A 26418-nucleotide genomic window follows, 5' to 3' on the forward strand; every position below is an offset into this window, starting at 1 on the left:
GGGGGAGCAGGGCCGCAGGGGCGGCACCATGGCGGGCGGGGGGGCTGGGGCAGGAACAGGCAGTTGCGAGTCCCGTTACCTATGAGTTATGCTACCTACGATTCGTGGTACAAAACAGACTTGTGTGTTGCCACAGGGTGCTGGTTTGTGACGCTCCTGGCTGAACCAGCCCTGGATGGCTGCACGACACCTGCGCTGCTGCCCTTCCTGCTCACCTTGATGGTGGTTTGGGCTGGTGTGGGGTGTTGCGGCCGCAGGCGTGAAGCCGGCGGGGTGTTGCAGGGCTAGAAATGGGCAAGGAGGTCACCTCACCGCGGCAAACAGGCGAACGAGTCCACACGTAAGCCCCGCTCCTCAGATGTGGTCTGTATGTTGAAAACGTTTGAGAACCCCCCAGCTAGGGTCTGTTTTTTTGCCCGCTGCCAGCTGGGGAACCACCGGTGGGAAAAAACTCAAGGAACCCATTTGCAAAATTGGAGAATTAGCCTGGCATCGTCATAAAAGGTTGTCTGGCAGCCAGGCATCTCTCAAGGAGCTAAGTCCAGGTTATGAACATCTTTAATTTAGCCATTGCTTAAAAATTTATAAACTGTAAACAGCAACCTTCAAAATAGTCTGCTAATATAAATTTACAACCAACATCCTTGGGAGCATTTTCAAATAAAAGAGGTTGAAGAAAAATCAACAGGGGATAGTCTCTGAGGCTTTGAGGCTGTGCTGGCTGCTTTAATAAAAGGCAACTGATCCAGAGAGGCTCCCTGCCAGGGACTTCTCCACTGTGTCTTTCGGGGGCTGATATCCTTGAACGAGGCCACCTGATGTCAAATGCTTGTAACCATAGCCTCCTGCCTACCAGACGAACACACCGAACGTCGCCAGGTTCAGTAAGCGCATGGAGGCAAAGGAGACCAAGCCCCAGGACTGGCACACGTGGGCAGGCTTTGTGCACCCACCCCGCAGCTCCAGCACAAAGCCTCTCACAGCCACGGAAGCCCCTGGGGCAGGTGGGTTTGTCCTGGGGCTGAGGTCACGGTGTGCTCAGCTGAGAGCGGTGTGGGCTCTGCTGCATGCAGTGGTGTCCCTAAAGTGCCATGTGGTGTACCGAAAGTGCCCTGAGATAAGCAAGTGACTTGGCGTTGCTGCTTTTCCTGTGTTGTTCCATTTTCTGGCTACATCTTACGCTGCAGACCTCCAGGCCAGCGGAAATCTGTGTCTCTGCTGCACAGGATGCTGGAAATGCCGGGGCGCTTGCTATGGGAGCTGGGCAGCACCTGGAGCTCCCGGCCAGCTCCCTCCTTGCCTGCAGCACTGCTCACCTCTAGCCCAGTGTGTTTGCATCATGTTCACCATCCTGGCTCCTGAATGGGGCTTCCAGGCCAAATTCTAAGAGGGAACCGCTCGTCTGGCTCTCTGTCCCCCCGAGCAGCCAGCGGCTCGGCATCAGCCCTTGCCTGCCCGATCCCAGGGGCCGTGGGGCGGGCGGGCGGCGGGGAGGGTGGCTGGTCTCGGGGTGGACCTGACCTCCTGGCCGTCCATCTGCATATTCAGGAGTCGTTCCCCGCCGGTTGGCTGCCTCCGGCCTCCCACTCGCTGTTTAAAGGACCTGAGCGCAGCGGGAGGACGCGGGCGCTGGTTCTGTGCTGCCCCGTCCCCTGCCCTGGGGTGCGGCCCTCCCGGCACCGCGGGCTGAGGGGAGCGGGGTGAGCGGCTCGGCCGACACCGCCTGCTGAAGACAGGGATGCGGCGGCCGGGGGAGGCTCTGGGGGGATCTGCAGTGCTGGAGGGGTGGCAGGCTGCTCCGTGCCGGCTCTCCCACTGAGGGAGCCCACCTGGGGACCCCACGTCGGGTGGCTCCCATTTTGGAGAGAACACACTTGCCTTCTCTTCTGACCACCTGTGTTTCATTCCTCCATCTTTTTCTTCAGGTAAGAGGAGTCTCAGCTGCTTTTAAAGTATTTTGGAAGGTGGCACTGGTGAAGGCTGGTAGTGAGGAACTGGAGCACGATCTGCTAACTCAGCAGGGAAAGGGCTGCATCAGCAGGGGCAGTTTGCTCAGGGCAGGACCTCCTGGTCCTGTGGTGCTGAGGATGCTGCAGGGGGGACCCGAGGCCACCCACGACAGGCTCCTGTGGCCTGGGACCACAGGCTCTGCCCCTGCTCTGCAAACCTCTGGCAGAAAGCTGGTGGTGCTGGAAGCCTTAGGCAAGTGGAAGACTTCTTGCCAGCTCTGAGCTGACCTGGGGCTGGGAAGCCTCAGCACTGGGGAACGGGTAAGCTCCCTGACCTTGCTGTTAAAAACACAGAGAAGGTGAGAAATTGTGACCAAGTGCCACATGAAGGTGTTTCTGTAACAAACTGATGCGTCCAAAAGTGAAGCTGCAGGACCAGCTGTGTTGTGCCCATGCCATGTGGAAAGGCTTAAAGGTGGATGAAATCTATGGCTATGTTCTGTTTGCTGCGTGCCCTTGCTGGCAGCAGCGGGCAGGCGAAGAGGCAGCCGCAGGCGATGTGAAGCTGGTTGTACAAGGGTGGTGGGTGATGCTGAGGGCTGCCGGCATCCTGGCCTTGCGCTGGCTGCGGGTAAAGCGAGCAGTTTGAATGTCCCTCACGACAAAGTGTTAGAAAATGAAATGCTTGGGAGGGGTGGGGAGACAACACAGGAGAGCAACAAGTGGTATCAGACAGCCCAGAAAATACTTGGTTTTTGTCAAGACCAGAGCTCTGCAAAAAGTAGAGCTCTCCAAGATACCTGCCTGGAATAAAAGGCTGTTTGAAGAAAGGCAACTTGCTAAAAGCAGTGAGTAGAAACCCATTTTCTACACTGCTAATTAGCCTGGGGTCTTGCCATGGGGCAGACAGCCGTGGGGACAAGAGACTGATGGTAAGCAAGTATAGTAAAAGAATTTCAGACACTTTAAAGGTGTCTGGAAAAGACGCAAACCATCCTACTTCAGAGATGCAAAGCTACTGCTAATTAATATGGGTGAGGGAGAAGCATCCCAGAGGGACGATTACTCTGTAATTGCCCAGGAGATGAGCTTTTGTGCCTTTTTTTTTTTGCGAAGCTGCCCCAGCCAGTGAGCAAGCGGAGAGGGTGGATCCTGGAGTCAGCACGACAATTTTAAGCTGGGGGCTGCTGGCTCAGTAGTTTTCCTCTTTCCCAGTAATCCCCGTCCCCGTTCTCACTTCTTTTTTTTTTTTTCTGTGTTTTAACAAGCGCTTAGGAGCACCATGCTGCGTTCGCCTGAACATCCCAGGGTGTCCCACTCGCAGCAGGTCACATCACACTTTCACCCTCACTGTGCTCCTTCCCACCAGCCTGTTTGTGCCACCCTGGCTGCCCAGCACTGTTGCCCATCACTGTGCCATCTGGGCTTTAGTGATGGCAGAATCAGCAGCCATGCCCTGGCCTTGCTGCTGTGTGCTGTGGGTACCTTCCGTAGGGATGTTGCTGCTGTCCCCGTGCCCTGCTGGTGCTCGGGAGCATCTCAAACTGCCTTTGCCCAGGTGTGCATGGCAGAGGGCTCTGTCTGGTGCTCACCACCCTGGTACCCAAGTCCCTAAGCCCAGAGGGGGGTTGCCTGAAGGCCTCTGGTCTGGGTGCAGCCAGCGGTGTGGGGAGTCTGCACTGTCAGACCCATCCAGGGCTCAAACTGTGTGAAACAAACTCCAGGCACTATGACTACCCGGCTGGTGGGTGGCAGTTGTGACAGTGTCCAGGGTGTTGCTGCTGTTCTGCAACACCCAACAACCTGCTCATGGGTTTGGCAATGGCAGGAGCAGGGAACTGTCTGGGGGAACAGGGATGCCCTGGGAGGAAAATCTCTGGCCACATGCATGCAGAGCTGCTGTATGATGTCCTACCCACTGAGGTTTCTTGCTCTTTTGCCAGTTCCACACCTCTAGCACGCTGAAACCTTGAATACCTGGGAAGTCCATCACTGAAAATGATCCCAAACCAGCTGCGGGTCAGCTCTCCAGTGTGCAGGCAAGAAGAAGAGACAATGGATGGCAGCACTGCCTCTGAGCAGGATGGAGACTGTGCTACTTCAGGGCACAGCCAGGGGCTTAAGATGGAGCCCTGTTTCCAGACTGACTCTCTCCTGCCTTCTCCCAGCACATCCCTGATATCACAGCTCCTCAGCCACCCGATGGCTGGCAGCAGCCTGGATCCTTGCATCCTTCTCCCTTTCTCCCAGGCAGCGGCCCTGCCTCAGGACTACGAGTGTGACGCATCTTCTGGAGAAGGAGCGCAAGCTCTGGCTTTCCCCAGGACCCATGCTCCAGCTTCGGTGACCTGTGCTGGTGACGGGGACCAGCTCTCTGACCAGCGTCTACAGGACCAGGTCTCTGACCAGCACTTACGAGCCAAGCGGGCCAGGGTGGAGAGCATCATTCAAGGCATGAGCCTCCCACCAACCCCCCCAGCATTTGGCACCAGTCTGGAGGCAGCTTTTGGGCATGAGAGGCAGAGGGGCAGCGAGATGCCCTGGGAGAGCAAGAGGAAGCTGAAGGTGCCCCAGCAGGGCACGGGGGCAGCCGGGCAAGTGGCCCTTGCAGGGGGCAGCCACCATGCTGAGGGCTGCCAGCAGCTGAAGGAGCAGCTCTGCTTTTTAGAGCAGCAGCTGAGGAGGCTTCAGGAGAAGTTCTCCCAGGTCTGTGACCCCAGGGACACTGCCCAAACCCAGGAAGGTACCGAGAAAGCACATCCACTGCCTGGGAAGCCTGGTGACAGACCACACAAGGACAGTGCCACTGCCACCAGTGACCGATGCAAAGTGCCTCTCTGGAGTAGCACCCCAGGGGTCCATGGGCAGGAGGAGGAGGGGGGCAGAGATGGCACAGGTGGCTTGCCCTCAGCTGCCAGGGTCCTCTCACGGGCACTGAAGCATGAGCTGGCCGGGGTGACGTCCCAGGTGGTGGACTCTGTCTTGAAGACTGTGTGGCCAAAGGCAACCGGCCACCTCCTGCAGCAGTACTGCAGCCACCTGGTGCTGGGGCCAGGTCCCAGGAGAGAGTATTTTGCTGTTGGGAAATGCAGAAAGCCACTTTCTAAGCCATCCCCCGTGAATGGGCTTGGCTCGCTGGGCTCACCACAGGCTGAGGCCCTGCCAGGAGCTTCAGGAAAAAGCCCAGGCTCTCATGTTGTCTCCTTCACTTCAAAGGGGGTCAGAAAACCCTGTGAGGTACTCAGCTTGGGTTATCCGCTGAGCTCAGCCACCCCTGTCCAGGACAACCAGCTGCTGAGCCAGCTGCTGGGCTGTGGCCAGCAGAGCCCCTGGGGCAGTGGCTCTCGCAGGACCTCCTCTGCTCCTGAGAGGGGTCCTCTGGAGCCCCTTGACTTGCACTGGGAAACCATCAAACTGAGGTCATCAGTTCTGAGACAGCAGCAGCAGCACCCCCTGCCCCTGGGCTCTGTCGACGTGGAGAGCCTGGCACTGCTGCCGGCTGGCAGGGATGGCCACAAGGAGCTGCAGACTGTGATGGATGGGGCACCCTTTGCCTCCACCCATATATCCTTTGGGCGCAACTGGAGAGGTCCCTGGGCTTGGATGTGTTCCCTTGTCCTCTGAAGCCACAGCTTGGCACAGCCCTGGCTGGTATCCCCAGGGGCACGGTCCCCGCTGCTTCACATTGGGCTAAAAAGGGGTAGGCAGGAAAGGGGTCCCAAGCTGTGGAGGGCACTGCTGCTCCTCAGAATTGCCCAGATGCTGTAGTGTAGCTGGGGGCAGAAGTCATGAGCTCCCAAGTCTGCTCTTAGGCCATCATGGTGGTCCCATCATCCTACGTCAGGAACAGGTGTCTCATAGATATCCCTGTTCCCACCAGGCTGGGGAGCACTGTGGGGAGCAGCAGCTTACCCAAAGATGCCAAAGGGAAAAGGCCAGTGGCTGCCTGGCTGGAGGCAAATCCCCTCCACGCTGCTGCCAGGCCATGGGGAGGGGCTGTTGCAGGTGCTAGCCCTGTGTGTGCCAGGGCCAGTGCCCAGGGACGCGCCAAGCTGTTGGAATGCTGCATGCAGGCTTTCCTTGACCCCAAGGCAGATCCAGGAGGCACTGACCCCCGGCCACCTGAAGAAGGCCAAGCTGATGTTTTTCTTCACCCGCTACCCCAGCTCTGCTCTACTGAAAACCTACTTCCTTGATGTGCAGGTAAAATGGCAGTGCTGGCTGCTGGTGCCAGGCATGTCTCCTGTGCAGCGTGGCACCCAGCCCACATCACTGGGGACTGCAGGGAAGGGGATGCTGTCGTGTCCCCCTGCCTCACTGGTAGCAGTGGGGGCATGGCCCATACTCGGGCATGGGCTGCTCTGAAATGGGTGCTCAGGGCCATGGCAGACCTGGGCTGCCGGGTGTCCGCTCTGTGCAACCAAGACATTGGGATTAAAGCACATCATGAATGTACCTCCCTACTGCTGGGCTTATGGGATCCGAATCTCAGCAGGGAGAGGTACCTGCACCACCCCTGTGTCAGGGTCCTGGCTGGTGCTTTTGCACCCTCGGGACACGGCTGTGCTTGGGGGGCCCCGTGGGTCAGGAGGGTCCCAGCTGGCATAACACCCATCCCCCGGCTCTCCCCCGCAGTTCAGCCGCTGTGTCACCTCCCAGCTCATCAAGTGGTTCAGCAACTTCCGTGAGTTTTACTACATCCAGGTGGAGAAGTCTGCCCGGCAGGCCCTGCTGGAGGGCGTTGCAGACTCCAGTGCCCTGCGGGTCTCCCGGGACTCAGAGCTATTCCGTGCCCTCAACACACACTATAACAAGGGAAATGACTTTGAGGTGAGGAGGGGGATGGGGGGCAGGGGCTGGCTGGGGTGAGGGGGAGCTGGGGACTCGGTGGTGCTGTGGGCTGATGCCCATCTCGCTGCAGGTGCCAGGGCGGTTCCTGGAGGTGGCCAGCCTGACACTACGGGAGTTCTTCAGCGCCATCAGGGCGGGCAAGGACGCTGACCCCTCCTGGAAGAAACCCATTTACAAAATTATTTCCAAACTGGACAGTGACATCCCAGAAGTGTTCAAAGCCACTGGCTGCTCCCAGGAACTTCTCCGCAGCTGAGTCTCCACAAAAGCAGCCCCAGGTCCTGTGTGCAGCCACCATATCCTAAGCACCTCCTGGGCACTCTGTACAGCATCCATTATTCTGACTATTTTCACTCTGTCCTGTACAACAGCTCCTTGGGCGAGGTCTGTTTCTTGCCTCAGGCACTGGGATTTTACGCTGTGTGTTTTATTCCCCTGCTCACAGCTGATGGGGTCCTGCCAGAGACCCGGGGAGGGGAGGGATGGAGGTGAAGCCATCTGGTTGGAGCCTGGGAGATTGCTCTGTCCCAGCTCTTCCCGTGACCCTGGGCAGGCCACCTTCCTCTCTTTTCCAGAGGGCCACAGGTCAAGGCAAACAGCCTTTCTGTTTAGCAAGGAGGCAGAGGTCCTAGCAGAGGGCAAAGTTTTCTTGGCGCAGCGGAGTGGTGGATGTGCCCGGTCCAACGGCACGCCTCAGTTTCTGTCCAGATACAACACACCAGTGTCCAAAGAAAACAGCTGGTGAATTCCAGCGTTTCAAGCACTCCATGAGGATGGCTAACTCTGTCTGGGAGATGAAAAACCAGTGTTTGTCGTAGCCAGCGGAACAACACCCCTGCCGCATCCCCTGTGCTGTGTGGCGGAGCCCCCCACGCAGCTATGTGCTGGGGGCAAGCAGGTGAGTGCGTGCACTGGTGGCAGCAACCCAGGAGCAACTGCTCGCCAACAGTGTTGCCTGTGATGCTGGATGAGAGCAGGGCACACAGCCAACACCACTTGACCCTGCAACCAGCCCCCACCGGCTCATTGCCTGGGGGCAGAGGGCCACGTTAAACACCCACCCACGTCCCCTCATACCACGCATCTGCTGGCAAAACTGCCCCGAACATCTCAGCTCCGCAACCTGCCCACACTGAGAGAGGAGCACTTTATTTGGGACCTGTCAGTACCTGTTGGTTTTAACACAAGCTACCCCTGCTGGTGAGGAGCTGGCCCTGAGATTTGCAGCCCCACTGCTGCAGGGCTGTAAACCCATGGGGGTTTCTTTGCCCTGTGACCAGGAGCCAGCAGCCATTTCACCTGACAGAGTGTGGGCCAAGTGTTTTTGCCTTAAAGGTTCTCATGTGCTATCAGACGTGGCGGTGGGCAGGGAAAGACTGTGAAGAGCAAGGTCTGAGGAAGGTGGTGGGAGGGCAGTGGTGCCTAACTATGGATCAGCAATGGCACCTCCATGCAAAACGCTTAGGGAGAAGAGGATTGAGAAAAGGCCAAGATGATGTTGGATGTGCTGCAAGGTGCCAGCTGGGTATTAGAGCACAGCAAACAACATGGGAGAGGAAAAATCATAGCTCCAGCATCAGACAAGCTCACAGGGTGATCTGAAGGCAGCGTGTCTGCAGGGGTAAGGAAGCGTGTGATAACGCCAGGGCAGGATGGGGTATCCAACACAGAAGCAGTTTTACGGTGGTTCTTCCCATAATGAGTGTGGCTAACCAGATTTCATGCTTGTGTTTGCATGTTCATTTCTTGAGGTTTGTATATTTTACAACCCTGACACCAAATTTACTCAGTCCAGTTTTAAATAAATGCATAATTTAAGTTACCTGTTTACACTCCTACAGGCCTATTTGATAACTTCTGCTCTAACATGTTACCTGGAACTCCTTGCCTTTTGTTGGGAAAAGAATGACACCATGACAAAAGGGCTCAGCCCTTCTGCCAGCATCCCTGCAGGGCTGAGCTGCCCCCACTAACCAACATCCTCACTTGAACTGCCCCCTCACCCCAAAGCCTCCAGTCAGGCTCCTCTGAACTGCAGCTGAAAGCCGGTGCAGCAGCCATCAGGATAATCACAGGGGGACACATCCCAAAGGTTACAGGTGCTAGACTCAAATGTACACCATGTGAGAAGTGCTGCTGGTGGCACAATGAAGGACTTGGTAGTGCCATTCCTGCTGGCAATAACTACCACAGAGCTGAAGCAATGCATTGAGCAGGCAAAACCAATGCTGCTGGCAATGGAAATGATGGCCTGGCTCGAGAAAGGGGTTACAAAATTCTGTCTGTAGCTAAATAATTAAGGAATATAAGAAACGGGTTTACTGAGTGCATCCTGCTGGAACAAAGCCCTTTTACAAACAGTTCTTGGGGGAGCACTTTCTTGCTTCCTCTGCTAACATGCAAGTTTGTGGGTGTCAGTAAATTGGCAGGTTGGGCACTGATGGCAAGACAATACCCCAAATCACAGAGTCACAGAGTAGCTGGTTGGCAGGGACCTCTGAGGGTCTTCTGGTCCGGCTCCTCTGCTCAAGCGGGGCCATCTGGAGCTGGTTGCCCAGGACTATGCCCAGATGACTTTTGAGTATCTCCAAGAAGAGAGACTCCACAACCTCCCCATTAACAACAATGAACAGGACTGGACCCAGTGTTTGCCATGTAACTGCAAGGAAGCAGGAATTGCAGAGCTGTGTTTTACACTAGCTTCTGTGAAGCATGGACCTGCATGATCACAACAAATAGCACTTCACATCAGTTGTCCTTTGCCTGTGGCGAGGCCTCACCGCTTGTATCCATTGGGTGAATTCTGCCCGGGTAGATTTTCCGTCCAACAGAAAAAGGGAAAAAAAAGCAGGGCTAGACAGACTCGGCAAAGGACACGAGGTCACAGGGCACTTGTCTGCCTGGCATCTTCTTCAGCAGCTTTTCAAACCCTGTCCAACTTCAGTCAAGTAACTGAGAGCACAGAGGTGTCAGGGATGCAGAGGGAGGATCTACCCACCTTTTGGTCACCCCATGCTCCTTCTGCAGGCAGAGCTTCTGTCTGGGGATGCTGGGGTGCAGCTGCCTCCTCCTGCGGTGCTCTTCTAGCCGGAGCCTGGGGAGTTGCACCCCGGCAGGTACAGGTCTGCTGAGTGATGCTGAAGTGGGGTGAGCTGAACAGCAGCCACATGCTCCTGGGAGAGCCTTGGAAAGCAGCAGCCATCCAGCAGAGAGGGAAGGGGGAACTCACACAGCCTTCCCTTCATCTGGGTCACAGGAACACCAAAATGGAGAAGGCAGTACATCTGGTGGGATGTGAGGAGAGCTGGTGCTACTCTAGGGGTGATGGAGCCTGAAACAGGATGTGGATTCTGATGAAATTAGAGTTTCACTGGTTGTGCTGTGCAGGGTATGGAGTGTAATTTCATTTAGATTGTAGTGGTGCCCAAGATATAGCAGCTAGTTTTCAAACAAAGACTAGAGGGTGCCTGTCACAGGGAGAGTTCCTCTGACAAGGTGTGTCTGCTCTGAGAGCTGGGGGGAGACGGGAGAGCTGCTGCCCGCACAGAGACTGCAGCCGTGACCCGCATGCTCAGATGGGCTCTTGCTTTACCATTTTCCACTAATTGCCCAAGGAAGCAATAGGGGCAATGCACTCACCTACTGCTGACTCAGTTTCACCTTAGAAAAATAATCCTTTCCTCTATCCAAATTTCAGTGGAATATGCAAAAAACCCATAGCCACCCATAACCATCTCCTCTGGGAACAATTCCTCGGGGCTATCCTTTTACATTTCCAATCGCATTCATAGCTCATCCACACCAGCATACTCGCTGCACACATTTCCAGCAGCAAAGGCTGCTAGGCACTAAAAATTGCTGTTTCCTGCCTCCAGGCTGCTGGCATCCTGTAACAGCCCAAAGAGGGAGATGTGACCACACTGACTAAGCTGGCGAGGCCCTAAGAGCCCTCAAATACTCATCAATGTTATTACCTACTCATGAGAGCCCTTATTACTCCTGTACAGCTAATTAGAGCTTGAAGAAGTTCCTAGTGACTGTTCATCCCATGTGCTGTAATAGCTTGGGGGAAAATTCTGACAAGCAATAAAACATTTATGTTTTTTCTTTATTCCTGCTAATGACTTGGACCTGCCTGCAGTGAGTGAACCAGCCGTAGAGTTTCTCTCACCTCAAGGAGATGATCTTAAAAGGACCTTCCTTCAAATACACATCTCAGATGCATATTTGGCATCAGGGCAGCTCCCTCCAGGTAAGCACCCCCTGGTGAGCCTGTGCTCATGAAATTTCAGCAACGTTTGCTGTCCCACTATGTGCATTGGAAGGTGTCCTGGTTTTGTTAAAAATAAGTTTCTTTTTCAGTGAATTTTGTCTGTCAGCTAAAGCCTTCATATTAACTGCATTTTCCTGGAGAACCAGACACATGTTTTGGTAAACCTAGCAATGGAATGCAAACTTATTGATAAGCACGGATGGACATCTCGCGAGAGGGGCGACGAGAAGAAAGAGACCAAGAAACTGACCAACTGTGTATAACATTCCATTCATGTGAATACTTCATATATAAGTGGGAGATCACGAGGATCTCGTGGTGCTTTTCCCTTTTCCCTTCTGCTTATGGCCGACATTAGGAGAGGACCTTGCTAGTCGTCCCTGCGAACTGAGGCCTAGTGAGAGACTGAATCCAGCTCCGGTTGGCTGCAGAGTCCAATCCAGGACTCTGGGTGCCGGCTCTGCAGTTGCTGAGACTTTCAAGATTGGTTTTGTATATTTTGTATTATTTTCTCTATTCTTATTAGTAGCATTAGTAAAACATCTTTAATTTTTTCCAACTCTCTTCACTCTGTGCTTCTTTTCCTCCCAATCGCCTCTCCTTAGTGAAAAGGGGGGAGAGGGAGGGGGAAGTGTGGTGGGGGGAGAGGGGGTTAACAATACATCTGCCAGGGTTTTATTGTCACCCCGCAATCTTAACCCTCGACAGAAGGATGGATTAATTCAGGTTACAGTACAAATGCTACACTTGACAGGCCCAAAGTCACTTTTCAGCTGTAGGACACCGCTTCCTGTGCCTCTGGTGTGCAGAGATGAGGAGAGTGGAGAAGGGAGATGTCTCACAGGAGACCGGCAGCAGGAAGGCCATCGTGCAGCCCAAGGGGCTTTCCAGGGAGATAGTTCTGAGCAAGGGTGCAGGAAGGAGTGAGAGGACAGCTGGGAGCTGAGTGCAGACTCACCTGCGCCAGCAGAACCAGCAGGTTGGCGGGAGGTCACGCTCGCCTGGGAGGGGCAGCTGGGGCGGGAGGCAGGCTGCCCAAGAACACACACGCCTGTCTGTGCGTACAGCAACACCAAACTAGTAAATCCATTTTTAAAAGCAGGCCTGATCTAGAATGCTTGAAAATGGTTATTCAAGTAAAGCCAGTGAGAAATATGCCACAGATCTCAAGGAAAAGCAGATTTAGGTCAACACATGTGAGGATACAGCCCAGATTTATATACTAATTCCTACTCGGCTAACTGTACAGGCTGCCGACTGGCAGGTGAAGTCCCACATCATGACTGACATTTTCTTCTTTTTTGTAACATATAAACATTATGAAGACCTAACATGTGAGAAATTTCCTGTTTTCTCCTTTCGAGAGAACTTACAGCATATTTACATTACGGAATCACACCTACCATCAGCCTCTGCAGTATTTCTATAGGCTTCCCAAGTTTAGTGATTTTTTTTAGTACTAGGCTTTTGATTAAAAGTTCATAGGGTCATTTTCATTTTGTGTATTAGGGCCAAACACTGTTCTTGGTTTTGCTATTCCAATAAAATGGGCACTACAGACATCTTCTGTGGCCATTTCTCATTACCTCCTAAGCAACTTGAACAACACAGCATAATTCCAATTGGCATGAGCCAAATGCGGCAGCTTCCCTGCTGGTGTTCATTGCTCAGGCTTTTATGGTTTTCTCACTGGTTGCTGTACTAGATTAACAAGGACCATTCTTAAAAGTGCCAACCTGTGCCGACAGGATCAATCTTAAGCAAATGGTAAAAAGCTGGGAGTATGAAAAATAGAATATATAGAAAAAAACCCTGAAGCTTCAATGAAAATATTTTACTGGATTTCCCAAAGCACATAGATGTCATCCATAGCTTTACACAGAACAGAAATTACAAAAAAATATTTTGTATTATTAAAAAAAAAAAACCTACACAAAATACCTGACAATATATACATACGTATCTATATCTGTACATCTCTATAAAAAACCCATCCTAATTTGGTTCTCAGAGAGCAAGCACAGAATATTCAATGACTTAACTGTTTTCCACTTCTAATTTCCACGTCTGTGAGTAAGAAACAGTAGAAATAAGGCCAGCTTTTGAAAACACCATGAATTCACACCCAAGGGAAAGCGAGGCCACACTATGCATCTGAGCATCTACTGAGTCCCCAGCGTGGCGGCGCAACCTGCGTTCAAATAAAAACAATTACAAAGGCTCTTTTTAAATAAAACACTTTAGGAATAGTAGCTACAGTTACAAAAAGGTAATGCTGTAGAAAAAGTATTTTTTTTAAGCCACGACACCCTCGCCTTGTAAGCAATTGTTACAAAGCAGAATATCGTCTGTTCATGTTTGGAAATGCCAGGGGCCACAGCTGTGAGTATTACACCAAGCAGCAGATCCTGTCAGCTCTGGCAGCTGCTGGCCCAGAGGTTTTCCAGTGCGCTGTTTCTCCCGTGGCAGGCCGTGCCCATGGCATTTCTCTGCGAGCACAGAACATCAGGATTTTTTACTTGGCAGTGAACTCTTCCAATAACCCCTCAGCGGAGCACAAGCCCCTGCGCAGCTCCTGGTGCCGCCGCTGCTGCCAGAGCTCAGGTAAAGCCCTGCACCGCGTTTCACTTGGGGACACTGTGACTTCAAACAGACCATTTACATGGCAGCTATTTCTAACCCCTGAGCTTCAGAGCAATCTCGCCCGTTTGTGACTAAACATTTAACAAGCAATGTTACTGGAGACCAGAGGCATCTTTGCAGGAACTGGCAGCACCTGGAAGCTGGAAACACCATCTCAGTAATGGTCCAGCCAGGGAAGGTGTCTATTCAGCACACAGGGTCTTGGCTTCCCCACGCTGTAACAGGCCAAGCCAAGTGTTTCATGTGGTGACAAAAGTTCTGTTTCAAGAATGTCATGGAGCTTTGATTATTTATTGAAATGTAAAGGAGTGATAATACTACACTCAGCCCTGTGTTAGCATTTACTGGAGACATGTCCATTAGCACTAATGATTGCTTGTACAACATCTTCCATACCTGCAATGTAGCCAGGATGCTGGTGGCAATGGTTTCTGCATCTGAACAGTCACACCAATCAGGCAAGAAAAATCCTCCCAGGTCCTGGGCTTATTCATAAAGATGATGGCATTTCATTTTTCAGAAGGGGCCACCTCATGCTAGAAGGAATTATCTTTGGACCAGTGCTTCTTGAGCAGCTGCTGTGGCAAGACTGCAACGGCACAGAGCATCTGTTTGATGCCAAACAAACTGTTGCCATGTGAACTCTAGAATAGCTGAGACAAAACTTGCTTCTCCTGAGTTGTTGTAAGCTTGTTTCTATGAAACTGCACGGTGTGTTTCAAACAAACAGATAATTTCTTTCCCTTACACACTTGGGAACACCAGTAGCCATCCCGTTCCCTGCTAACAGCCTGTTGTCTGTATCAACACACTCAGACAAACCCTCCTCATGGTATTGATTTACTCAGCTGTGACCATTTGCCCCCAAATTCACTGGTCACACAGACACAAGTTTAGCTTTTCAGTGTGTCATGAATCACAGGCCAACATTTAATTGGGAATACTCTAACTTCAAGATCTGTTTCTTAACAAATATCAAACGTTAAGGCCTCAGACAGTCAGTAGACTGGCAGTTGCCAATGGAAGATCTTACCTCTCAAGACTACTGCATGGCCTGTTAGGTCAGCCACAGCCAACCATCAGCCATCAGCCTCAGAGCCATCCCGCTGTTCTTTCCACAGTAGTTGTTCTCTGGCAATTAGTGGCAGTAGAAATCTTTCACAGAACAGCTTCTCTCTTTGCAAACAATTCTGGAACAAGTGTGGAAGGTGTTCCTCAGGAGCACAGCACTGACATCAACCGAAAGCAGCGTGTAATGTCCCAAAAGTATTTTCAGAAAAATTTACTGGCCCTTGCATCCTCCTTGCGACACGCTCCAGCGATCCAAGGATCCTCCTAGTTCAGCAGTTTGCAGAACTCAGACCAGCATCTCACAAAGCTGCTCCTATAAGCCTTCTGGGCTAGTTCAATTGTCTTTATTCAGTTTCTTACTGAATGGGTTTGAAAGCATTCAGTGGCTTTTTCCACTGGAAATAAATCATAGTTTTAAAAGCCCCACGCCTCAAACACAACAATGCACGCTGGAAGTTGAGAAAGGATTCTCAGACATATAAAATAACAATTAAGAGAGCTGTGGGAGAGGTAGCTGAAGTGGACGGACAAATGCAAGTATTGTAACTCTGATATCATGCAGGTATAAAACAGGAAAACCGTTGAAGTAAAGGAGTAATGACAATGTAGCTATGGTGTTACAAAAAATCAGGTCCTACATGTGAAAGATCTACATATAATAGCCCTAAATCCTGGCACAAATAAAGAAACACTGAGATTAATAGGGAGGAAGGTCTTACGCAGATATCTCTCCCAATGTCTATTTTCCCCATAACACATTAAACAGAACTGTAGTATTGGGAAAATCCCCTGCCATGACAACTCAGTTCTGCATTGTTAAGATTTAGCACATAGGTATGTTATCAATACATACGACCACAGTGTACCTTCAGACATTCAGTGTACCCCCGCACATGAATCCACACCACAGGGAGTTCAAAATCACACGCATTTCATCCACCATCCCACATTAAGATGTAGGATCCCTGCAGCCCCTCTGCAAAATGGAAGAGGACTGACTTGTGAGGGTAAACCCCTTGACAAAAATTAAGTTCATGAGTCTGTGAGAAGTCACAAGGTGATTTCTGAGAAGCATCACTGAAGATGTGCATCTCTGTGCCGTCCCCTCTCTGGTATCAGGGCTTATCTGCTGCACATTAACTGCTCAGAGTCTGGCTCAGATGTGTGGCGGGCGCAGGACGGGATCCCTGTGAGCAGAGGGTTCAAGGGCAACACGTCAGTGATGCTGCTGGAGGGAGGCTGCTGCTTCCAACGGCAGAACTGCTCTTAAAACAAACTGAACTCTGTGATAGGGATGCCAGCAAAAAACAGCCAAACAAAAAAAATCACAGGTGATAATAAGTCAAAAAATGGTGCCTAATTGCTACTGAGCATTCTTCTCACTGAGACTGACAAAACCAGCACTTCATATATTTCCTCTTTTCAAATCATTGTCTTTTTCTCCCCACAGTTAGAAAGTGAGGGGAAAAAAAAACCTAAACCAATCTGACATTGAATGCTGAATTCCAATTCTTACTTGTTCGCAACGTATTTCTACCCTTTTATACTTTACAAAATTCCCTAGAATACTGTCTAGTCTTGATTTTGCTCTTTGCCAGGGAAGATGCTGAGCAGGCACATATTTGTAAAACATTTTAACAACAGTGACTTGAAACTTGAGGCAATTTTAGTGTCATTATTTCCAGAGGTTTTCCTTCTCCACAGCTGGTGTATCAAAGGCAGGGAACAATTAAACCAGTAACAGTAAAAAAAAAAAAGAAGAGAAAGCAACCTACATGTTGCAGAAAGTTAATGATGTTTCTAGAATACACAGACTCGATCTGTACATTCCGCTATACTGAAATCAGTACTCAAACAGGCCTATACAATGTAACACAAACACAGAAGAAAAAGAAATAATCACAGCAAAGAATGAAACTTGAAAAATAGTGCAGAAGGCTCTGGAGGCCACGTACAGGTCTTAAATCCCTGCTGGGTTGGATCAATTCAGCTGGAAAACTGAATGTAAAGGAAACTGCTTTCAGCATTGCACATTTAAGTTTTAAATAATACACAGATAACGTGCATTACACATTTTTTTTTATGACCTGTGCTATAAAATCCCAGAAAAAAGATGCCCAGTTAGGTTAATTATCACAAGGAGAGAAGTACATTGTTTGTCTCTCCTGTACATCAAGCTAGCAAGTACCTTCCACTGCTGAAAACACATTTCCCTCATCTTGATGCATGTAGCCAAGAACAAATTAAGATAAAAGGAAATGGCACAAATGTCCAGAAAAGGAAAATCAATGTGTACTACCAAATATAAGCTATATACCTTTATCTTAGAAGATAATATCTCCTAAACTGGAAGAACTAATACACCAAAGTTTCAACCTAAAGCATTCATCTAAGAGACTGATATGGAACTGCTGTAGAAAGAGTATTTTTCCAAGGCAATGACATCTGAAATCAATCCCTGTGAATAAAAACAGCCAGATGAAGAACATACATAAATTATACTCCTGCAAAAATGTAGTCACCACTCCACCAACCCCAGACCTCACAGCAACTGCGCAGATTTATAAGTAATGCACATTTCTGAAGTTCTGTTTCACTAGGAATGGTAAACAACTGTCCATGGACAGGAACACAGCACCAGTATTTTCTGTTCACAGAACTTAGCAACAAAAAGGTCAGATGCTGAGAAGTCCAAATGAAGAGAGAAATTTCGAAACACTCATTGAGAAAGACAATCTCTAAGAGGTTGCACAGCTGTAACAGACACTGCTGAGGAACTTGACTCCAAAACTCTGACTGCACTGGCTGCTGGTGCATCAGGGTATGCAGTGGAGAACAGCCTTGGAGAGGGAAATTCTCGGGACAACCATGGCTTTTCAAATGAAATTCAAGATGATGATTTACATGCAGAATCCAAGAAACTATCAAAGCACACTGTAAAGTGACGACATGACATGGTCAGCATTTTTGCATTTAGCAAAACATGAATCGCGTCAGTCTTAACTTCTAGATAGTCCTTTTAGTCAATGTAGCCCATTTTAAAGACAGCTTAGGAACAAGAGAAGGATGGAAATCCACAGGACTGAGACGATATTTTACGAGCCAGTACTGGACACAACTGACAAAGTAGGTGATGGAGAAATATTTACCACTGAAGGTCACAAGTTTCATCAGTTCCCCAAACTGACCCAAAGCCAAACAGTCCCTTTGGTTTTACAGAGGTAAACCCAGCTTTTTAGCTAGATTTTTATTCTGCTCCAAGTTTATCTTCAGTAGGAGGCACAGACATGCACTATTAGCAGACTACTAGCAATGCAGCACACTCACCATGCTAGTGCCTCTCCCCAACAGATTCATAGATAAATTGCTTAAAGAGTATCTGAATATTCCTCTCAAGCTACATCTGAAACATACACACTGCAATGAGGCTATAACAGACAGACTCATGTAAAAAAAGGGGAAGTTTCTACCCAAGTTCACTTTGGGGCCACCCCTTCAGCCTTACAGCAGATTCTCTCTGCCTGCTGGGAGAAGGGAAAGGAGATACAAACAGTTTTATTCCTAATAAAGGAATATGTAGATTGTAAACTCCTTGGAAAAGGGCATTCACATTCCTCTTTAACTATGAAGTACCTACTGCAAAACGTGCAGTAATCATATCACACATCGCACAAACCTGTTTGAACTGTTCACATTAGAGTTTCCAGTATGTTTGTTTGTGAGATCTTGGTGGCGTCTCTGATCAAGCTGCAGTTCTGAGATTTGTTTGCCAGAGTGCCATGAGCAGGTTCTTCTACCAGAAGTATCTTTAGTGCTTCAGTTTGGATATTTATCCTTATTTTTCTTCATTTCAAGAGGAAAAAAGCAAAACCTTGGAAGACTTCAGAAGAATTATTTCCTGCTACAATGTATTTCAAGACTCTCCAATCCAAAAGCAGCTACTAGCAAGTTAAATCCCATTTTCCATTAGATGTCAGCAGTTGTCAACCTTTTAGCAGGATATAAAAAGACCATTCAATTTTCATGCCTCTCCTTAAGGCAGAAGATCTTGTTCCATATTTATGAAGCATGTAGGCTCAATGGAGCGCAAAATCTTGTCTGCGGACTGCAAGTAATACTCCACAAAACAGTGCAATGTTAATCCACTGAAATGTTTTCCATAGAAAAGTAGTGACCTTTTCTTTCATGAAGCAGAAGTTAACAGTTTAGAACCGTATTGGGCAATATGAAACCACAAAAATTTAATTATAGTGGAAACAATGTCAAGCTTTTCCTTTTTTCCAATTTAACCCTAATGTGAAACCAAAGCTTTAGTGCCATCTGGTTGTCATTACCTGAAAAATCTTGATTTTTGCATGACTCTTAATTGCAGAATACAATAAGATCTGCTACCAGACAAGTTAATCTGTCCACATCTTCTTCAAAGAAAATAATTTGGCCGTTTCAGTTAAAAAAAAGGAAAATCAAACACCTCAAAGCATAGCAGTACAGACTCATCGCTTGCACAAGAGTTCTGAGCATCCGCAGATCAGTAACTTGAAACAGTGTAGGTGTTTGTCAGTAAAGCCGTGTTTTCTGTGCTTCAAACAGGAATTTAGTGTTCTCAAAAAACAGGAGCTACATGTACAAAGGCTTGTACTTGCTGCAACAGTGGTCAAACAAGACTTTTATTACTATCTGCATCACACTTACCAAAACAGAATAAAAAGGTATCTTTAAATTGCTGCTTACTGTACCTTTGTCATCCACATACAGTGTAGTGTCAAATTAAAGGAACGGTCTGTATTACCCACCTGTCAAAACAAATACTTAAGTTTTTTGTGGTTTAAGGCCATTTACACTGAAGCAGGGAAGAACTGCAGCTCCATTCCCTTTCTATGCTAATCCCCAGAGAAGAAAAGTTAACATCCTAAAATATTTTAACAGAGGAAACCTTAGGTTTTGAAAGATGCCTCTCTTTTGGGGAGTAGCAATATTTCACTTTACATGTAATCTGTTAATGGCTTGTGCTTTTAAAGAGTATTAAAATGTACTTTCAAATCACCCTTAACAAGCTTTTTCAAGACAATCTGCTTTCTAAATCAGCTTGCTCAACTATACTTTTGACCTGTGAGCTCCCCTGTGTATGAATATAGTGATCACAGCAGATAGTTCAGATGCCACCCTAAAAAAAATAAGCAGCAGAAGTTTCTTGTGTAGAGCTGAACATCCATTCATACACGTGTGTCTTGACCAGTTACGGAAGCAAACTTTGTACACACATGCAAGGGAATCAGTATGGAGAAATATTTGAATGACAGAGTCCAGAGCGCAAGCCCTGGGGAAAGGTCTCCCCTCCCAAAGAGATTCCATCTGAGAGTTCAACCAGACAGAAAAATATTAGAAAAAAAATGAAACTGTGCCATTTCCACCCAGGCAGCTTTAATGTTTTGCACATTCAAATCTTAAATCCTACAATTTGAAGAGACCAGAGCCTCCTGACTAGAAACCTAACACAGAATGGAAAACATATGCGTCTTCAAAACACTTTTTGTCTCTCCACTTCCAGGAACTTGCTGCACTTTTTGTTCAGTAACAGTACTTGTGCTTACCTGGTTAAGCAAAACCACGAATAAAAGAGGACATTCTGCTTCCAAACAGTATCAATCAGCTAGAAAGTGATAATCCACCTGAACTAAGTATTGTCATTACCAATTCTCCAGCCTACATGTGCGAGGAGGATTTAAGGCTCCAGGCTGTAGATTCAGTACCGTACAAATTTGGAAGTGGTAGAAAGAGACACCGCAATTGCTGGAACACTCCACTGGTAAGAAAGAAACTAAACAGTTTCACCATGAAGAAAGTGATTGATCTTGAGCAGAAATTAGAAGAGTTACTCTGTGTTCCTTTAGTTGGTTGAAGGATTCTGACTCACACCTGTAGGAATGGATGAGTGGAAGAGAAACAACTTTGATTCAAGTTTTATGAGGGAATAAAGGTGATTGCACTAGAGACTCACAACAGAGAATTGTGCCATTCATATTTAAATTCTAGGAAATCCCAGTTCTCTCCTAATTTCTACTACAGTAAGAAAAGAAAGTATCATCAGTCTTATACCACCACATTTTAAGAATTTGAATTTCTTTTTACCCACTTATAGTTCACACTGCAGCTGCGCAGACCTCAACTGAGATGGCCACCTCTGCTTCTCAAAAACATTATCTCATAGTATGCAAGTTGTCCTGGCACAGTTTGATCCCAAATAGTCCATGGACCTCAAGTTCAGTACTGAGACCTCATTTCCCAGTAGTAGTCTGAGAATTATCAAATAACGAAGACAGGCATAACAACAAGGTGCAATGTACTCGTCAGCATTTGGCTTCCTGAGGATGCAGATCATGTGCACGTTCCATGGGCAACAAGAACTCTTGGTACCGCTTCCCCTTTGCAGGCCACGCACACTGAGTTCCAGCACTCCGAGAGTTCCCAGGTTTCAGTTCAGTGAAGCCAGCTGTGTGCTGGCAGAGACGTTGGGAACTTCATCGCAAAAAGCACAATTTGCCTCCAACCCAGATCAACCATGTTTTCTTCAAGTCCCGAGGTCTGTCCAATATTGTGTGGGTTTCCAAAATTTCATGGCAGCAGTATTAATAATTAAATGGCACAATCTGCTAAGGGGAATTGTGTCCGTAGGGCATGGAACAATTCACCATGACAGCTGCATTAAATAAATGAACAAAGAATATTTTTTCTTCTGGTAACAACACATTTGTTTAGGTGGCAACAAGCTGTCCCCCACAGGCTGAAATACTTCATTCCTTTGACAAGGACTCTTGCAATGCTCCAATGATGTCAAAATCTCAACTTAGGAAAAACTGATTTTGGCTGGCCAGGTCATACTCTTCTCTCTCATTTAAAAGCACACTAATGACAGACTATTCTTCTGCAGGAAGCATACTTTCTAGTGTGACTTGCAAATCATGATTCTTCATAATTTTTAACCATTCAACTGGATTAGATGCTGTTTTTTGGGGGATAGGTTAATATATTTATTTCAGTGTAGTATACAATTCTGCTTTTCCAACGCAATCATTTCATGAAAGCTATTACTGAAATCCTACGCAGGATTCTCTACAATACCCAAATGGTTGCTCAGACATTAAAAGGCTTCAGAAAATAGATAAAACAAGGCCTTACAAACAGACAGTAACAGCTACGTATTTTGTTTACCAACATATAGGCAAGAAACAATTAATGGACAGTGTTTGCAAGGATGACTGAAGCGAAGTCCAGAAAATACCAAACCCAACCCGATGGGTGAAAAGTGAAACACTGACTTGTAGCAACACCAATTCTTGCATTCTAAAGACTGGAAACTGATCACGCAAAGTAAGCTGTTTATCTATGTTGATGTGATCATTTAAGAAAAAGAAAATCATGACATTTCCAGAACTGACGTAATATTCTATGCTATATCTTCACTCTTTCATACCGTGGTCAGACCATCATGCTTAATGAGCCATCCTACAGTAAACCACAAGGCAACTGAAGATGACAACTAAGCTCTATTCACATAGCAGCAGCATGTCTTGGGTTGCACATTCCCTTGCAGAAAGCACATGTACTTCTACCGTGAGACCGGTCATTTCAATATTCTTAAAACAGGAGATGGTCGTGAGAAAAACAAGTGTCATAAGAAACTGTAACTCACAGAAAATACTGTTTTAACAGTCAACTTTGCTCAAGAGGTATCAGCTTCATTCTGCAGCAACTGATGATTTTGTCAGAGTCGTATTTTTAAATGTGATGCACTGCACAGGAACAATCCAACAAAGGGTGAACACAATTGCATGCACGGTCGGAGACGGATCATTACCCGAGAGTGCTGGATGCTTATTTTCCTATTTAGCCAGAAATAAAAGTGGGTATTCTTTCTGTTTAGCACTGTGAAAAATTATATTGCCAATATTAGTGAGCAGATGATGAGTAAAAACCAAATCAGGATCAAAACTCACTGGATTCTGTAGTGAAGGATTTTCTAGACAAAAGCAAAATCACTAATCACCAACCTCTAACTACGAGCCAAGCATGGGGCTACCTAGCTATTCCCAGCTCTGTCAGCAGCAATGACGAATTTTTCCTTTTTGCTCAATTTCTTCATTCACTGAAGGATCAGAGTATGTAGCACCTGTTACAGGTTGTAGCTCTGGCATAAGCTATTTCCTTTGAGAGCCACTTCCCATCAAGCAGATGAAGACTGACTTGCTGAACATTCAACTGAAACAAACAGCAAAGATTATGGAATGATATTTCTGTACTACAGAAATGGAAAAGCTCTGAACTTCAGGGAACCAGGAAAACAAGAACAACAAAATAACCCATGCCCTTCAGCCTGTTCTGATCAGTCTGCAACAGCCTGTTTTTATAATGGAAGTTTTGTCCTGAACTTGATGATTGATACATCTTTCTCTCTGTTTCCATCAGAGTAATGTACAACTCCACGTGTATTCTCTGCTCATCTCTCTCTAATTCTATGTGCACCATAAACAGTATGACTCCTCTGGGTGTTATCTGCTGAAATCATTTTCAAAATTGTTAAAACCAGAAAACAATATTATCAATTCTGTCACACACTATCCATTTGCATGCTCCAGAATTATTTAGCCTAGAAAAGAAAATATTAGAAACAGATCTGGTTCAGGCATATTACCAAAAATACAGATAAAACCATTATCAGTTCTTAAAATCCAAGAAACAGCATCAGCTTAAAACAATGGCATGCCACAAGAATTCCAGCTTTGTTATGGACAACTGAGGATGGACTGAAACCACTTTTGCACGTACCTGAGAGAGAAACTTCTCTGAAGCAAAGCTCGTCTGATTTCCACAGCAATACACAATATGATTTCTTGTTAACTAGTAGTTGCCCTTTGTCAACAATTTATGGTCAGAATTCAAAAAGTACTTAGCAACATTTAAAAAAGAAAGTATATATGCTACATAATAATATGTGTATGCAGAAAATGCATATTTATTATTTTCCATTCAGAAAAATCGCTGCATTCAGGGAGCTTGATTTTCTTGTATCAAACACATTCAAGGCATAACACAAGGTCAGGTACTCCCCTTGTTTATCAAAGAGCTTTCAATCATGCACCACAGACAAGGCTGAGAAACATCCAATAAACCAAAATATTAGAATGGCAAACAAAACCATCCATTAGCACCATGGCTCTCCTTTAACACCATAAACTACCACTACACCAGAACTATTCAATTTACCAACCTAGACACAAACTACCATGTAATTGCTCAGCGGAGCAACACAGAAGAGCAGGAAAGGAAATTTAGGACTTCATTTTCTTCCCCCCAGAAAGATCAAGAGAAAAAAAATTCAATTCACCAGTAAAACAGCAGTTACTTTCAGATTTAAACACCATGCATGGTTACAACATTGATAACATTTGCTTCAAAACCTGAGAGGACAAAAGAAATTTTTCATCAGGAAACCTCTGATGCTGTGCAGAGGTGATGTACCAGCACCTGTGAACAATCTGTGCCACGTTTAATAGTGTGGACTAGTATTCATTTATCATTTTTTAGCAAGCTAAACACTCTTAGTAGAATAAAAGGAGAGTATTAACTTCTGGTCTTTGTTGCTTCTTTTAATGATGTTTCTCTCTGACACAGTAGACGTATGAATGGAATGAAGTACCCTGACGGGGATCAGCATTGACTAAAAGACATAGTGCGACCAAAAAGAGTTTCCTAGGCTGCCCTCCAGAGAACTCCATAGTACCTCTTTTCAAATTAAGCATTACAGAAGTGTTTTTCGTACATTACTACCTTGAGTATTTCAAAGCCATCCAACAGAATTTATACTCATGTAGTAATGGAAATTTGACATAACTGAGAAACTAGGATCCAGCAAATAATGATCACTCCTGCTCTCCGGGAAGAAAGAGAATGGTGTGACTCCTAAAGGCCAACAAAACCTGGGGCCTTGAGGGAGCCATCTGTGAGAAGAAGAGCAGGTGATACACCTAGAAGACAGGACACATTCCAGAGTATGAGCACAGCACCTCTTCCAGGTAAGGACGGTTCTGAGCATTGTCAACATGTGAACACAGACCACATTTAAAACATCAAACAAAAACCATGCTATATGGTCCACCAAGAACACTGAGTTTATAGTGAAATTTATTGTTCTGCTTCCTAATACAATAAGCTACAAGGTACATACAGTATAAAACGAGAACAGCCACAAAGCAAAGGTGATAAACATTCTGTGACAGTACAGTGGAGGTAACGTCTGTCTAATCCTTCCACTTTATCCCACAAACAGCAGCTAAAACTACTGGCCCTCTCCCCGCCCCCCCCCTCCCCTCCCCAAATATTAAAAAGTAAACTGTTTCCCTCACTTAGGAGCACTGGGATTTTTTTTTTTTTTTTTTTTTATTTGAGGGAACTGGTGCTGAAACTAAAGTAACAAAAGAAAAACTGTGAAGGTGGGAGTGACATGACCCATGCAAGATGCTCATGACACCTCGGTTCCTTCTCCTCAGAGCAAATGGCCTGTAAAGAAAGGAAAAGTTTGTTACACCAAGTAAAACAGCAATTAAGGGGGTCAGAGTTAAGATACAGTAAGCAAAATCTGAACTAGACAGGACTAGGCACACAGCTAACCTACGCTTTTAATGAAAACATAATCTTCCTGTTCACAAGGTTTGGAGACTGATAGCTGACAATCTTTTACCTTTTATTTTTAGATGCTATTCAGGAGGGTGCACATTCACACAGGCACAGCTGACACCTATTATACAAGGCTCCAAGTCAAATAATCTTGTCTGGGAGAACGCTAAGAATGACATGAAGTGCAACCTCAACTCTTAAAAAACCCTAAAAAGTGTCAGGGCTATAAACATGCAGGGTGATTGAATACTTACCTTAAAGGCACAAAACTCCACTTAACCACTTTTTCATATATACTTGGTGCGGTTGAGGGCTCTCTCAGCAAGATGACCACTTTCATCTGTTATCTTCTCCCAATCTGTTTGTCCAACAACAAAACCAATGGCCCTTTTCCTGTCTGCATCTTTTTTTTCTTCTAGATCTGCCCACCGCACCTACAGAGAACATACTATCAGTAGGACGATCTCGTAAGAAATCCCAAGACACGTCTAGGCTTTCCACTGCAGATAAGAGAATCCTAATTTGTACTCATTTTTGATGGGTAAAGATGAACACTACACAAATTATGTTATTTTAACAGGTGTTCTGTGGCGCAGAAGGAAGGTACAGATGATTAGCCTTTTCCATTTCAATGCTAGAATTCTGAGAGCTGAAGTGTAATTCCTACAATTATTTCTCTGTTCAAAGCAATGCTTTCTGCAGGAAGAATTATAAAAGATTCACTTAGTATCTTCATTTTCTGCACAACCTGTCTTTCAATTGCACAATGGAAACATCTAGAAGACAACTATGAAACTACAGAAAGACAGAAACTACAGAAAGGGTAACTCAGCGATGAATGAGTGAATTAGGGACAGTTTTCTTCTCTGTCTTCTGTGATACATTTTTATTTAAATCTTTCCACTGTTTCTTTACGCTAAATAATTTCTTCATGCATTACCTCTATGATTTTTTGCCCTG

General features: G+C 47.0%; 2 protein-coding genes across 11 annotated transcripts in view; one reads left to right on the forward strand and one right to left on the reverse strand.

Moving 5' to 3' along the window:
• The first annotated feature begins 1675 nt into the window (after positions 1 to 1675).
• Positions 1676 to 7227, forward strand: PROX2 (prospero homeobox 2). The gene is made up of 5 exons (XM_065065809.1): positions 1676 to 1925; positions 3893 to 5564; positions 5811 to 6152; positions 6585 to 6779; positions 6871 to 7227. The coding sequence occupies exons 2-5, from the start codon at positions 3948 to 3950 to the stop codon at positions 7054 to 7056; spliced, it is 2340 nt and encodes a 779-aa protein (XP_064921881.1). The 5' UTR covers positions 1676 to 1925; positions 3893 to 3947; the 3' UTR covers positions 7057 to 7227.
• A 5665-nt stretch (positions 7228 to 12892) lies between these two features.
• YLPM1 (YLP motif containing 1) overlaps positions 12893 to 26418 on the reverse strand; it is a 51667-nt gene continuing 38141 nt past the window's right edge. For 8 of the 10 annotated variants that reach the window (XR_010472880.1, XR_010472882.1, XR_010472881.1 and 5 more), the window contains 2 exons: positions 25713 to 25892; positions 24950 to 25341 (listed from right to left, as the gene is read on the reverse strand). Coding sequence is in view for 7 of the 10 variants with exons in the window: in XM_065063926.1 (XP_064919998.1) it covers positions 25746 to 25892 (147 nt within the window). In the remaining 3 variants the exon portion in view is untranslated. Of the gene's footprint in view, positions 15975 to 24949; positions 25342 to 25712; positions 25893 to 26418 lie in introns of those variants that run through there. The other 2 variants (XM_065063932.1, XM_065063933.1) reach the window with 1 other exon arrangement.

The sequence above is a fragment of the Columba livia genome, chromosome 5 (assembly GCF_036013475.1).
Source record: "Columba livia isolate bColLiv1 breed racing homer chromosome 5, bColLiv1.pat.W.v2, whole genome shotgun sequence".
In the NCBI taxonomy this organism is placed as follows: domain Eukaryota; kingdom Metazoa; phylum Chordata; class Aves; order Columbiformes; family Columbidae; genus Columba; species Columba livia.